Source organism: Saccopteryx leptura, chromosome 5, assembly GCF_036850995.1.
Source record: "Saccopteryx leptura isolate mSacLep1 chromosome 5, mSacLep1_pri_phased_curated, whole genome shotgun sequence".
Lineage (NCBI taxonomy): Eukaryota > Metazoa > Chordata > Mammalia > Chiroptera > Emballonuridae > Saccopteryx > Saccopteryx leptura.
Window position 1 is genome coordinate 149,992,112 of NC_089507.1, and position 14,538 is coordinate 150,006,649.

At 49.6% G+C, this 14,538-nt stretch overlaps 3 protein-coding genes across 6 annotated transcripts in view; 2 read left to right on the forward strand and 1 right to left on the reverse strand.

Moving 5' to 3' along the window:
- The window catches only part of GREB1 (growth regulating estrogen receptor binding 1), a 122,599-nt gene extending 119,598 nt beyond the window's left edge, over positions 1-3,001 (forward strand). For all 3 annotated transcript variants that reach the window (XM_066386094.1, XM_066386091.1, XM_066386092.1), the window contains exons 32-33: positions 420-558; positions 2,230-3,001. In XM_066386094.1, the coding sequence (XP_066242191.1) occupies positions 420-558; positions 2,230-2,393 (303 nt within the window). In that variant the 3' untranslated portion in view covers positions 2,394-3,001. The remainder of the gene's footprint in view (positions 1-419; positions 559-2,229) is intronic.
- Positions 3,002-6,700: 3,699 nt separating this feature from the next.
- NTSR2 (neurotensin receptor 2) lies at positions 6,701-10,128 on the reverse strand. The gene is given in 6 exon segments (XM_066386571.1): positions 6,701-6,840; positions 6,843-7,028; positions 7,095-7,169; positions 7,172-7,262; positions 9,492-9,547; positions 10,026-10,128. Coding segments are annotated over 6 exon segments (651 nt in total).
- A 1,611-nt stretch (positions 10,129-11,739) lies between these two features.
- The window catches only part of LPIN1 (lipin 1), a 112,347-nt gene continuing 109,548 nt past the window's right edge, over positions 11,740-14,538 (forward strand). Inside the window, exons 1-2 of one of the 2 annotated variants that reach the window (XM_066386101.1) lie at positions 11,740-11,838; positions 11,995-12,120. In XM_066386101.1, the coding sequence (XP_066242198.1) occupies positions 12,040-12,120 (81 nt within the window). In that variant the 5' untranslated portion in view covers positions 11,740-11,838; positions 11,995-12,039. Of the gene's footprint in view, positions 11,839-11,948; positions 12,121-14,538 lie in introns of those variants that run through there. The other variant, XM_066386098.1, reaches the window with a different exon arrangement.

A 14,538-nucleotide genomic window follows, 5' to 3' on the forward strand; every position in this document is an offset into this window, starting at 1 on the left:
CGTCGGACCCACCAGTCCAGGAACGGCCTCAGACAAGGGTGCAGGAACCTAGGACTCGGCACTAGAACTAAGCTGCTTTGTCTCGGGTATTGGCTCTACAGCAGATGATGACAGGTGGAGAGAATTTAAGTGGTTTTGCCTCAATATAATAATAATATTCAAACCTAATTTTGATGCCAAAATATTTGATTCTTCAATGAGTTAACTCTGGATAAATAGGTAAATCTAGATAAACCTCTTGGAATTGATTTTTAGGATATAAATTTGAAAATAACACAAAAATATTGTGTTGCCCCTCCCCCCAACCGTTAAGCTTGAACAAGCAGTTAGCATTTTAGATGCAAAGCCCCTTCCCTAACGTTGCAGAATATTTCATGGGAAAACAACGTGTGTTTCTCTTGGCTGCCCTCTCTTTTCAGATTTCTGTGTGTTATGTGAGCTCCAGGCCTCACTCCTTAAACATCAGCTGCTCTGACTTCATGTTTAGCGGACTCCTGCTGTACCTCTGTGACTCTTTTGTGGGAGCTAGCTTTTTGAAAAAGTTTCATTTCCTGAAAGGTAACTTCTCATACTCTTATCCTGGACCTTGACTAGAATATTTGCTGTCAGCTGGTGCCTCTGAGGAGGTGACTTCTGGTTGTAGTCCTTATTTGCCAGTGGGTAAACTGAGGCTCACAGAATGGGAATGCAACTGCCAGGAAAGAACAGGGGGGGTGGGAGGGATGGGACCCCAGGGTGGCTCTCTTTCCTCCATGCCTGTTTGGGTAGAAATGAGACAGACACAGTCCTTTTCTTTTTCTTTTTTTCTTTCTGTTTATTCTATTGATTTTAGTGAGAGAGGAAGAGAGAGGTAGAGGAACATTGATCTCTTCCTGTATGTGTCCTGACCCGGGATCGAACCAGCAACCTCTGCGCTTTGGGATAATGCCCTAACCTAGTGGTCTCCAACCCCTGGGCCACAGACCGGTACCGGTCCATGGGCCATTTAGTACTGGTCCACAGAGAAAAAATAAATAACTTACATTATTTTCATTTTATTTATATTTAAGTCTGAACGATGTTTTATTTTTAAAAAATGACCAGATTCCCTCTGTTACATCCGTCTAAGACTCACTCTTGACGCTTGTCTTGGTCACGTGATACATTTATCTGTCCCACCCTAAAGGCCGGTCCGTGAAAATATTTTCTGACATTAAACCGGTCCATGGCCCAAAAAAGGTTGGGGACCACTGCTCTAACCAACTGAGTTATCTATCCAGGGAAGACACACCCCTTTCTTTTAGGAAGTAACAGATAGGTTCAACTTCTGTGTTCTTTTTCAGTCCAAATTCTTAACATCTGCACCTAGTTCCCCATAGATGTTTCTTCCTCCTGGTAGATAAGTTCTTCCTTGTTTTGAGGTACTGCATACTTCTTGACTTTTAACTCTAATCTTTTTCCTTCTGTAGTTGTTTTCTTGCTAGAGAAACAACTTGCTATGTTCAGACTGGCGGACATTCATTCTGTGTGACTTGAAAAAATTAGTTCCAATCTAGGTGGGGGTCCCTACCGAATGTGCACTTTTCTGTGGTTGTCTCCACTCTGATCTTCTTGTCCAGCATGGAGTCGCTGAGCACCACACAGTGGCTTTGGGAAACAGTGAGAGGCTTCTACAACAGCCTCTGCTTCCCAAGGGCAGAAGAATAGGGCATGTAGGTAAGAAGGTAGGTAGGCACTGGAGAGAGAGCCAGACCAACAGTATAAATATATATGTGGACATAAATGATGTCTTGATTCTGCTAGGATTCAAGAGGAGGGAGAAATCACCTGGTCGGGCAGGTGAGGAGAAGTGGGATCTGCAGTGGCCCAAATAGGTGGTCACCTGGGGTGGGACAAGAAGGTGGGCTTGGAGTGGTCAGGTAGCCAGTTCACACCCAGGGCTGCAGCTGAGAAAGCTAGGTTTGGGGCCTGACCATCATGTTTTCAATTCTCCTCCTCCGTGCCCTTCTCTGTCACTGTTTCTCCTGCCTCTCTGTGACATCCCTTGCCAGACCTGCCAATCTCAGCGCAGTATCTGTCTTGCTAAGATTGTGAAGCATTCCAGAGGCAAGAGGAGGTCCCTTGGACATCTGGTCCTTCTCTTCGAAGCAGCATTCGTGTATTTCTTTCTAGCATGCAGAATACAGACAGTAGGTTTTGGTTGGATAAACTCACCTGTCTTCCTCCCACGCCTCTGTCGTGTCCGTGCAGGTGCAACCTTGTGTGTGATCTGTCAGGACCGGAACTCCCTCCGCCAGACGGTGGTCCGCCTAGAGCTGGAGGAGGAGTGGCAGTTCCGACTGCGTGACGAATTCCAGACGGCCAATGCCAAGGAGGACCGACCGCTCTTTTTTCTGACGGGGCGACACATCTGACAGAGGCACCAGCGGGTTTTTGGGAAGAGTAGATGGAGCCTTGGAATCTCACGCTGTTGAGGCTGAAGGAAGAATTAGAAACCACGGGATGTTTGACCTGTAATGGGCTCCAGAGACTGTCCTGTGCAAGCCCCTCGTGGTGTGCGCTAGGGAACCGAGGCCCAGAGGTGATGGAGACTTCTGGAGAGTGACCAGTATCGGTGGGTGGGCGAGCAGGAACTTGAACCCAACCTCCCTCCCGCATTCTGGGCCAGCCGCATTGCTCTGGGCTGTGTCAATGTCCATGTTACGAAGAACAAAGTTTTGCCTACTGTCTGGTCATCCATATGCTTCCATGGACAAAGGACTTGACTTGACTTCTCAGCCTCTTGGATTATCTCGCAGAGGTGCCAGGATTTCAGGCGATGTGTGCGGATTTGAGCTATGTGGGTTTCCCTATTGTCTGCCACAAAGCAATATTCTAGAAAAACATTGTAACTGTCAAGGCTGCAGACAAGGAAAAGCTAAGTGGGTCACTGAATAAGAGTTAGGTAATTGCCTAGTAGTTTGCTTTTTAAAAAGCCAGCCCAGAGGTATCAACTTTAATAAAGACAAATTGTTACAATTCAGAGCAAATATGATCCTATTAAAATAGCACATTACAGGGTAAATACCCTATCTCTTAGGGCCAAAGTGAAAAGAAACTTTCTTTAAAAGGTTTCAGGAAGAACATTTGGTTATGCAGGTGGACCTTAAGAAACAGATTTGCCTTACAAAGGGAAGAGGACCAAATGGCTTACTTGAAATAAAAACAGCCAAAGTGATACGTAAACAACTTGATAACTCGACTTCTGACCACAATTTAATGAAGCTCAGTTTTCAGTTCCTTAAATAGCTTGTCTTTTCTTATGAATGCTTGGTCCCTGACCAGAAAGGAAGGGGGACAGACCAGATGATAACAGGGATGTCCCATGATACACTTTCACTTGCCTGCCAGAGGGGTTTTTTAATTAGCATTATAGAGCACTACCTACAGGCCAGCCATTGGGCCACATGTGTTCACAGTTAATGATCTTGATAAATCCTTCCCATAGCACAGGGTGGGTGGAATTACTCTCCTATTTGAAAGATGAGAAGGTTGAGGTGCACCTCACCAAGATAACAGGGCGGGAAGGGAGCAGACGCACAGGCCAGACTGCTGGGTTCTGGTTGCCACAGTCCGTCTTCCCCACCACGCTGCTTCTGGAGTGGCCTGTGACCAAAGGAAAGGTCGAACGGCACTCGAGAAGTGGGTCATCAGAGCTCACTTTTGTGTATTTATCATAGGGATAAGCACTCGTGGATAATAGTTCAGGAAGAAACAATTTTAAAAGATGATGCCAAAGAATAAATGTCCATCTTTTCTCCCCTAAGAAAAGTTCATGGGTAAAAAAGATTCAGATCACTGTTTATAAAGTCATTTCCTTCGTAATGTCATCATTCCTATTTTGGAATAAAAACTTACCTCCTTTAGTTGTATTTGTCTTTTGTAAATAGGCAGCTTTGTGCTGTTCTCCCCATTTTATTAGTTAATTTAAACTTAAATAATTGTACCAGCCTTTAAAGTAAAGTAATGCATTTGTTTCTTTAATGGGTATTAATTACATCATTTTGAGAGGAAAATGTGTGGCCAGTGGCTTCAAACTCGAGTGGCATGGCAGAAAAGACAGTTTTGGAAAAGAACTTAGAAGAAATCTGTACAAATGACTTAATATTAACATGTGGGAGAATGACTGAAAGATGAAAAGCAGACAATTGGAAACGGAGGAAAGTGCAACTGAAAATGTACCAAGAAGCCTGCCATGCAGGAAGAAGGTTTTAGGGGTTCTCTGAGCTTCACAGTGGCTAAAGGAGTTGGAAGGGGACCGGGGCTTTTGTTAGGATGGTTAATGGAAGTAATTGGAGCAGCTCTACCTGCCATACTCCCGTACTCAGCTGACTTAGGCAGAGAGCAGTGAGAGTTAATGGATGGTAGTCTTAGCTAGTGGCACAGTGGTTAGCGCGTTGCCCCAGAGCACCGAGGGCAGTGGCTCGACCCCATGATTGCCAGTTCAATCCCTGGTCAGGGCACATATGAGAAGCAAACAATGGCACAACTAAGTGAAACGAGTTGATGTTTCTCTCGCTTCCTCTCTCTGCCTTTATCTCAGGAAAAAAAGACAACTCTCTCCCCTACACACAGAAATAGTGGATGCTACATAGTTATGTGTAGACTAGAGAATAAAAATTAGAATTGAGAGGAAACGGCTGTTTTCTATTACTAGCCTTGTATTAGTATTTGATTTTTTTTTTGACATGAAAAACAAGTTTATGTACCTTGTTTTTTAAAATGTTTAGTTTCTTAACTGTGCTTTTTCATCTTAACGTTCACAACTCAACACCAAGAGAAGAATACAGCACTGTTCATGACAATGATTTTAGTTTGTTACAGAACCAAGGTTTGTTTGTTTTTTATCAACAGTGGCATACTTACCAAATTGTAACTTTAATGCCAGTCAAAACACATATGTTTAAAGGTAGTAATTAATCTTTGGAATTTTAAAATCTTTCTGGAAAGACTACAGGTTTTTTAACTTTCAAAAGCCATGAGCAATTTTATTGGTTAAAAACTGATTAATATAGACAGTGAACTCACTGATAAGACATTAAAAAGAAAGGTGAACCAAAATAATCCTAATTTGAATTTGGTTATTTTGTTGTGTTAACACAATAACAGATGGTATGTCTCAAGTTAAATATATATGTATATATGGGAAGGCAGAGAGACTCCTGCATGTATCAGACCGGGATCCACCCGGCATGTCCACTAGGAGGCGATGCTCTGCCCATCTGTGGCATTGCTCTGTTGCAGCTGGAGCCATTCTAGCACCTGAGGCAGAGGCCATGGAGCCATCCTCAGCGCCTGGGCCAACTTTGCTCCAATGGAGCCTTGGCTGTGGGAGGGGAAGAGAGAGATAGAAAGGAGAGGGGGAAGGGTGGAGAAGCAGATGGGTGCTTCTCCTGTGTGCCCTGGCAGGGAATCGAACCCAGGACATCTACATGCCCAGCTGACACTCTCCTGCTGAGCCTACTGGCCAGGACCTTAATTTAAATATATTTTTAATGTATTTGTTAAATAATGCAATTATACTAAAAGAATTCATGCATATACCATCAAAAGTCTGCCTCTAGCACATTTCACAGTTTCATTGTGTTGGTCAGTCTGCACCACATGAACTTGGCAAGTAGCATATTTTCGACACATACCTTGCTTGATACTTTCCCCCAAAGTCTGTCTAACTCCAAAATAGGTACAGCCTAGGTGTGACCAGGCTATGAGAAGTGGTGGAACGCAGCTATCAGGCATTTTGAGTATGCAGTGACAGGTTTATTGCCAAGGTCAGATCAGGGTGCAGCAGTGCATTACCTATTCCCCTAGTTAATTCTGTCACAGCTCAGAACCCTGTGGAGGCTACTGGGAGGTCGATGAGTGTCCCATGCTCCATGGCCCTGATGTGCATGGGCCAGCATTGCGGCAGGAAGTGTTCAGACTGGACTGCTGAGGTTGGAGGTCATGATGAATCTACCTGATGTCATGGTAGAAGGAGGAGCTCCCACTGTTCTGACCATTGTCGAGGTCCTTGTGTCACCAGTTACTATTCTGCGGCTGTGAGGGTCCTTGTGTGTGTGTGTGTGTGTGTGTGTGTGTGTGTGTGTGCACGCGTGCGTGTGCACAGGTTTTGAGTATATATATATTTTGTCTCCTTTATTATCAGGTCCAGATTTGGGTTAGGAATTTGATAACCTGCAAAAATGTCTGCTATAGGAACTGGATTAAAAAGAAATTAGGGCTGCTTTCTAGCTGGTTCTGAAAAATTCTCTTTATAGAGACCATGGTAAGCAATTCTGAAGCAAATGCTTTTTTATTGGGTTTAACTTTATGGTTTTCTGTATTCTTGTTAAGGCTGCAGTTGGTATATGTATTTCTTCTGAAATTGCTATTAATGTTGAATGTTCTGCACAAAACCCCATTACACTGGGGGTTCTGTCTGTCTAGCTAGTCACGGGGCCAATTTTGCTGATAAGAGCAGAAGCATGGGGTGGGTTGTGAAACCTCTATAGACCCCTCCAGGTAATTCTTACACCCAATAATATTTGGTTACCACTTCTGCAAGGGTGGGAAGAAAGAGACTTTGAGTTAATTTTAAATTCTGGACTTCTCTTAAGGCTTCACCTTGGCTGTAAAATGGGGCAATGAGACCCAATTTTCTAGGTTGTCCTGAGTATTAGAGGTGAAAATGTAGCCTTACCTAGGTGGAAATATGTAGTGAGCCACGGGTCTCTAGCACAGGGAGCATGCCTGAGGCAGTTTCTGGTTCCCGGTCCGCAGACTTCAGCTCCTGCTTCTGCCCCTTAATGACAGCAACGGGCAGGGCTAGGCCAAGCGAGGTACCCAGACGAGCGACAGCAGGATGCGGGTCCTGTGGGGCGTCAGCAGGTGGTGGGCGCACAGGGTCTGGTGCAGAACCAGGCAGTACTGTGCGCTTGGGCTGGACACGCCGAGCACCATGGCGTAGGCGCGCGGCCCAGATCTCTGCAGACCAGGATCAGTGGAACCACACAAGTTGTAGAGTTCCACGGCACGCCGACCAGCAGCAGCAGCAGCAGCAGCAGCAGCAGCAGCAAAAGAACACGTAGCGCAGGTGCCCAACAGCAGCAGCAGCAGCAGCAGCAGCAGCAGCAAGACAGCAAGAACACGGTAGCGCAGGCGCCCTGGGGCCCGGCCCGCGTTTTCAGCACCACGGGTGCGGACAGCGCATTGCTCTCTGAGCCCAGCGCCAAGATGAGTGCAGTGTTCTCAGTGAACTGCACCTTGGCTCAGAGGCCCTGCCCACATCCAGATGGAAGTCCAGGTTCAGCGCTGGGCTGCGCTGGGGCTGGGTCTACCTCTGGTGGGCTGCTGGTCTCTATCCCCCTTCCACAGCCTGTGCTCCCTGGAGACTGGGCGAGCCCCTGGTTAGCAAGTGCCTCCAAGTCTCTGAGAACTTCCAGATTGGGAGGACATGACCCCACTCTCCCCAAGGGTGCCCCTGAGCAAATGCATGACTGAGAATGTAAGCCTGTTGCCATAGTTACACTTCTAGTTCAGTTCCACCCAGAGAAGCCCATGCTGGCTGCAAAGTGGCCTCCTTTAGGACCTGATAGACTATTGTTGGGCTGAATGCTACTCACATGCTAGCTGTATGAACTTGGACAAGTTTCTTAAACCCCTTGCAACCCATTTGTGCATTTGAAAAATATTACCTACATTGTGGAGTCTCTGTGAAGAATAAATGAGGGAATATGTGAAAGCTTGGGAGCTGCCGCGTAGTGTGCACCGGGGGGTGTGCCGCTGTGCACTGTCCCAGAGACACCTGCTCAGGGACTTGCCAGCACGTCATCATTTTGCAGCTGTTGTTCTCGGTGATGGCTGTTTCAATGCCACACTGATATCCCCAAGGAAGTACTTTGTCACTGGCAGATGCATTCTCATGGTATCACCCTTTCCCAGTCCTTTGAGGATGTCATTCCTGGAGCAGAGGGAGGAAGTGTCCCTGCTGCTTTTTATTGGGACCTTGACTGACCTAGTGTAAGTGTGTGATAAAGGGCTGTTATCCAAAGTATACACAGAACTCTGAAAGTTCAACAATAAGAAAACCAACAATCCAATTAAAAAATAGGCCAAAGACATTAATATACACTTCATTGAAGAAGATATGCAGATGGCAAATAAGCATATGAAAAGACGCTCCTCATCTGTGTCATCAGGGAAATGCAAATTCAAATAACAATGAGTTATTGATACATACCTACTAGAATGGCCAAACTCTGTTGTCAGTGACAACACAAAATCTCAACAAGGATGTGGAGTGTCAGGAACTCTCATTCACCGCTGTTGGGAATGCAACGTGGTGCAGCCACTTTGGAAGACAGCTTGGCGGTTTCTTACAAAACTAAACATACCCTTATCGCAGGACCTGGCAATTGCACTCCTTTCTATATACTCAGAGCAGTTGGAAAAACTTGTATCCACACAAAAACCTACACACACGTTTGTAGCACATTTATTCATGATTGCTGAAACTTGGAAGCCGCCAAGATGTCTTTCAGCAAGTGAATGGATAAACTGTGGTCCATTCAGACAATGGAATCTTGTTCAGTGGTAGAAAGAAATGTGCTATTAAGAAGCCATGAGAAGACGTGGAGGGAGAGAGAGATGACAAGGTGAGCACCGAGGATTTTTAGGGCAGTGAAACGACTGTACGATGCTCCAATGCTGGATACATGTCATTATACAGTTGTCAAAACCACAGAATATATAACACCAGGAGGGAAGCTTATTGTAAACTAAGGGTTTAAGTGACAATGATGTGTTAATGTAGTTCATCAGTTGTAACAAAGGGACCCCTCTGATGTGGGGTGCTGATAGTGAGGAAGGTTGTCTAAGTGTGGGAACGGGATATATGAGAACTCTCTGTACTTTGTTTTGTCATGAATCTAAACTGCTCTAAACCCCCTACTAGTTTATTAATTTAAAAAATCTGATGTGCCTTCCCCACTGTGAGGTACTGTTGGAGCTAAGGGTGAGTAAGGGCTGGATCTCATCCTAAGGGCCCCTAAGGTGGGTGGGATGATGAGACATGAACTCTATTAACTCCCTGGCACACAGTCAGTGTCAGCTAAGGGGAGTGGACAGTGAGGACTCCGAGCTCCACCTCCTCCTGGCCAGGTGAGCTTCTCCGTGACCATTTCCTCTCCTGGAAAAGGAAAATACCTAACCCTGAGAATTAGAGAGGACATGTGCACAAAAACACTTGGCACATGGAAGGAACTCAGAAACGTCAGTCTCAACCTCATCCTATCCCCAACAGGACAAAGGATGGAACAGTTATGATGGGGCAGAGAGATCAGGGAAGGTTCCGTGGAAGGAGGTTTGACCTTGGCCTAGAAAGCGGACAAGTGTGAAAAGGGGAGGGGGGCAAGGCATTCTGGAAAGAGGTCAGAGCATAAACTAAGGTTCAGAAAGGGCAAAACCCAAAGTGCTCTTGGTTCACAGGTCACCGCCAGACTCTGCACTGGCAGCCTGGAGGGAGGGACATCCTCTGGGTTCTTTGCAGCTGGGGACAAACAACGGAAGTGTTTCAGAAGGTCAGCGTGGTTCTAGCTGCGGTGCCTTGGGGCGGCGATGGACTCCTGGAGCTCTGTTATAGGGCAAGTGGGAGAGCTTACGGAAATCCAACCTACAACAGAGGCTCGGTTTCTTTGTCTATGAAATGGAGCCATTAAAGCCTCCCTCAGAGTGATGGTGAGGATTAACAGCTGCCAGGCAGTGTGTCAAGGGCTCTTGGTGCATGGCCTCAAGTGTCCCCACAACAGTCTGATGAGAGGGAGACTATTTTTATCCCTGTGTTTCCCAGATAAGGAAGTGAGGGCTCTTAGAAGCTGAGGGACTTGCCCTGAGTCAGAACAGCGTCTAAAGGTCAGAGTCAGACCGATGGCCCAGGTTTGTGTGACTCAGGTTCTGAGATGTAACCATCACTCAGCTTGGGAGCCCTGTCATGGCTCACGTCCTATTTCGAGGTGAGCCAGCCAAACCAGTGCTGGCTCTCAGAGGCCCTCCCTCCAGAGCAGCAACATGCCTGTTAGCCTGATTGTCCTGCAGGTGACACGCGCTGTCGGCAGGGCTGGGAGCCACCATCCGGGCCCAGAGCACCCAACATCATGTCCCCTCTCCTTCCCGGAGGCTGCCCAGGACTGCGCCTTCCTGGCCGAAGCAAGGACGCCAGGTCTGCTGCGGTCAGAACAACTGCCCCCCTGTGTACGTACTGTGCTTCCATCAGATTTCCGGTTAAATGGTAAACATGGCTACATCTTATCACCGGTTGGTCATGAGGTCCTTAAAATATCTCGACAGGATGAATTAAAAATAGGAAGAGTGGGGTGACCCAGCTCAGTAAAAGTGTCTTAAAGTGTTGCCATGGTCTCCCTGACACCTTAGGACATTTTGGGGCATTCAGACTGTGGGAAATATTCCAGGGGTGGGGTGGGGGCCCCCAGCTGTAAGGCTGACCAGAGGCGGCACCTGGGGAAGCCACTGACTCCTGAACCTGTAAGGGGTGGGCAGCTTGACCCATGGCATTAGCCGGGACACGCTGGCACCATTCATGTATTCTTGTTCTCTCTCAAGCCACCTGGGGTGGATCTGTGGTCGGGGGCCCCCTCTGCAAGGAGGAGGCACCGCAGTGAAACCAGAGAAAGCCTGGCTGGGGAAGGATGTGGAAAACCAAAGAGGGTGCTTCAAAGAGCCGACTGGCTAGAGTTGGAAGACGTCAGGGGCAGTCGCAGAGTCGCAGGCTGCAGAGACTTGAGTTGGGGCGGGTCTCAGTGGTAAGAGCTGTCAGAGCCTGATTCATCACTTGGCTGTATGTTTGCCTCCACTGTTCTCTCTTTAACCTTCTTCCTTTCAGAGGCCATGGCATCCCTCGCCCATGTGCTCAGATTCTAAAGGCCCTGGCTTACCCTGCCATGGGCGCAGGGGTTCCCCCTTTCTCTCTCAGGGTGAGATCACAGAGTGTCCCCCACTCTGTCCCTGTCACACCAGACCAAAGCCTCTGTCACCCACTCTTGCAGCAGCTGTCTGCTCTCAGCCTCCCCGGGAACTGCCCTCGTTATGTGTGTCTCTACCACCCGGCTGCAGGTCCCTCTGAAACCCGGGCTTATCACCTCAAGACCCCAACTGCTGGCAGGATGGGAGCTGGATTGCCCACCCTGCTTTTGAAGTCAGCCTGGCCCTGTGCTGCGACTTCCTTCCTGCCTTGCAACCCGAGGCCAGTTCTTCAAGCTCCTATTTTTGACCTGTAACCTTATAGGGTGGCTGTGCAGGTTAGACACCAGCATGCAGCTTAACTGCTTAGCTCCTGGTGTGGGAGAAGTCTTCCAAACCAGAGAGCTGTCGTGGTGATGGACGCGGCTGAGCCTGAGGGAGGTGACCACCGTGGCCCACTGACCTGAGCTTTTCTGACTTCTCCAGCGATGTGGGGGTGACTCGGAGGAACAGAAGAAAGGGTTCCCCAGAGCGTTCGTATGTAATCTGCACAGCCTTTGGCGAGGTTTCCTGCCCCCCAGCACGTGAAATGGTCCCTCCCTCTCACCTCCTCCTATCAAATCCCCTCTGGTCTGAATCCCAGCTCTGTCCTTAATGCTGTGTGACCTTGGGGAAGTTAGTCTCTGAGTCGTATGGCACCTGAGAGAGCTGGATAGGAGAGAATGAATCAAGTGCTGGCTGCCGGCCAGCAGGGGTCCTGCGCCCAGCCCGTCTCCCCTCCCCCAGTCCAGAGAAGCTGGTGCCTGCGGCACCCTGCCTCGCTTAGGGGCTGGAGTTGTCTCCTTGTGGTCAGCCAGTCCCCAGGTAGGAGAGGATCTGCAATTCAACACTCTGCCCTCTCCCTGAGCCTTGTGACTTGGCCGGGCTCCTGGGGTGGAAAGGGAAGCCGCCCATCCCAGGGGTTCAGTGTCCTGCTCCTGAGAGTGTGAAATGAGTCACTGAGCGACACTCTTCTCCCAGGGCTTGTTGGTGGTGGTGCAGGCAGCCCGCATCCTGGGCTGGGCCATGGAGAAGCAGGACAGCACCTGCGGCTCCAGCTGGGAGTCTTCGCAGGACAAGAGCCACCCGGACTCGCCTTGGTCGTGGGTAAGCCGTGCGTGGCCATTGCACACCGCCATCCCTAGGAGGAGTGTGTCCAGGGGATCCACGGGGTCATTTGTGCCGGGAGGGTATCATTTAGGATTTGTGCATTTGCATTTCTTCAAATAAATGGCGAGACCGGCTGCTTTCTGCTACGAAGGTTGCATTTATGGAGGTTTTAGAACTTATTCAAAAATTCAAGACTCTTTTTCTTTACTTTGGATAGAAAATAACTAGTTGCTTTGGTCACTAAGGAGGGACACGGGGTGTTTTGAGGGTTTCCGGCTGCCCCTCCCCAGGCATGGTGCGGGGACCTCACCAGTCTGTGCATAAGGGCAGAGGAGGGGCCCAAGCGTCACAGTGACGCCCCCCATGCAGACATTTAACAATTGGCGTCTCAGGGTGTGATGTGTGTGCTCTGGGCGCCACTGGGCTCCAGCACCAGTGGCTGGCTGTCCCGCCCTGCCTTGTGAGAGCTTGTCCTGCACGCCAGGGCTTTCTGGTGGGGTGGGGCAGAAGGTTGACTCAAAAGTAGTTATTTTTTGCTTACAGCCCCAAAAGCAGGAGCAGAGGGTGTTCAGATAACTGCAAGTGGAAGAGGGTACTGAGGGTGGGGCGTGGGCTAGAATACAGGCCTTGCTGTTTCTTCCAAAGGCCAGAGGTTTGGCTGCAACGAGCATAATATGTTAAATCTCACCTCTGGTGGCATCTGGCGACTGCCCACTTCTGGTCCTCCTCTGCAGAAGGCTGGGCTGGCAATCCAGGGTTTCGGGGGGCCCGCATGTCTGGAAGCAGAGAGAACCTGGGCTTTCTGCCTCCTCGTGGAAATGAGGGAGGGGCGTGTGGCATGTGCAGGGAGAGCCTCCCAGCTGCTGGTCACCTGTCCCTGCGGTCAGGCTGGCTCTCAGGGCAGCTTGCTGTGGGAGCTCAGGCGGAGGGCAGTGGGGTGCCCAAGGATGGAAGTGGATGCAGCTTTTGCTCCCTCCTCCGCCACCACTTACCGCTTGGCCCTTTGGGCAAGTGCTGCTGAGTGGACGGATGGCTGCCGAAGTTTCTGGGCTGCTGGATGACCCTCCCTCCACAGGCTGAGGCAGGGTGGGGCCCCCAGGAGTGCTGTGAGGTCAACGGCCCCGCACTCGGATGAAACAGACTGCTTTTGTACTTAGTTGGGATTGAGAGAACCGTGTTCTCTTTCCATTCCTGGAATGCCGCTCACACGGAGCAGCCCTGTGCTGGCCAATCAGGGCACCTGCTTCTCCCAATGGGCAATGCTGGACTCCCATAAAACCTCCCACATCCACTACTGTGACCGGTAGTCTCTGCAGCTCTGACCCTCAGGTCCTAGCGTGGGTAGCATCTCTCTTGCACAACCCAGCAGACACCGTTATTCCCATTTGACAGCTGAGAAAACTAAGGCTACGAGGTTGGGACTTGCGCCCAGCAGCTTGGGGGCCAGCCCAGCCCTGGCGCTGTCATCCTGGCGCCCTCCAGATGATGTGATCCAAGGGAGCGCTGGCAATATCTGCTTTTTGCTCATAGTTTTTGATTATTACTTATTTTTCCTGATTATGAAAGCATGTTCCTTGTAGAAGATCTAGAATATACAGCAAAGTGTGAATAAGACAGTAGAAGTCCAGCCACCCCGCCTCTCGCAAGCCCGGGGGCTTCACACACAGAGATCTGGGACTTTGCTCCCTTTTCCTGAAGGCTATTATAACCGAGCCACAGAAGGGATTTTGGCTCCACCTCTTGTCCCCTTTATTCCATAACTCTTCCAACCCACACTGCCCATGTGCTTAATTCTAAAACTCTGGGTTAAAACCTTTAGTGGCCCGTGTGCTGTCCCTCTGTGGCCTGGATACCCTGCTATGTGACACTGACTTTCTGTCCCTGGCGTGGGGGCAGGCCTCCATGGCAGGGAGGGCGCTGAGGTCACCGGACTCTGGGGCTGCAGCGCGGGCCCTGGGCACAGGGTGCGACTCAGGCTGGTGCCCATATCTAGAAGAATCTGACCTGTTGTGCGGAGGGTGGCTGCACACTGGGGACCTCGGAAGCCTAACTGGCCGCCAGTGGGAGAGCCGGCCTCCGGACTAGCCCCTGAGGACAGACGGAGGCCTGGCCCAGAGGGGTCTTCTGCAGAGCAGAGCTGAACCAGGAAGCAGGAAACGGAGTCAGCCTCACAGATGGACTGACTATAATGCGGGAAGCTTAGGAACCTGCAGCTGCTGCGGCCAGGAGCCCGGGCCAGGCTGAATGCTTCTGGGGAGAGTGAAAGGCGGCTCGGGCCTCGTGGGTACTTCCTTTCCTGGGGCTGGGGAGGGGCGGCTGGCGGCTCTGTGCGCCCCGGCGGCACCTGTTACGGTGGCACCTTCCATCTGCGACGCTGACCACAGTCATCCCAAAAGCCTGTGGACTTGACCGCTG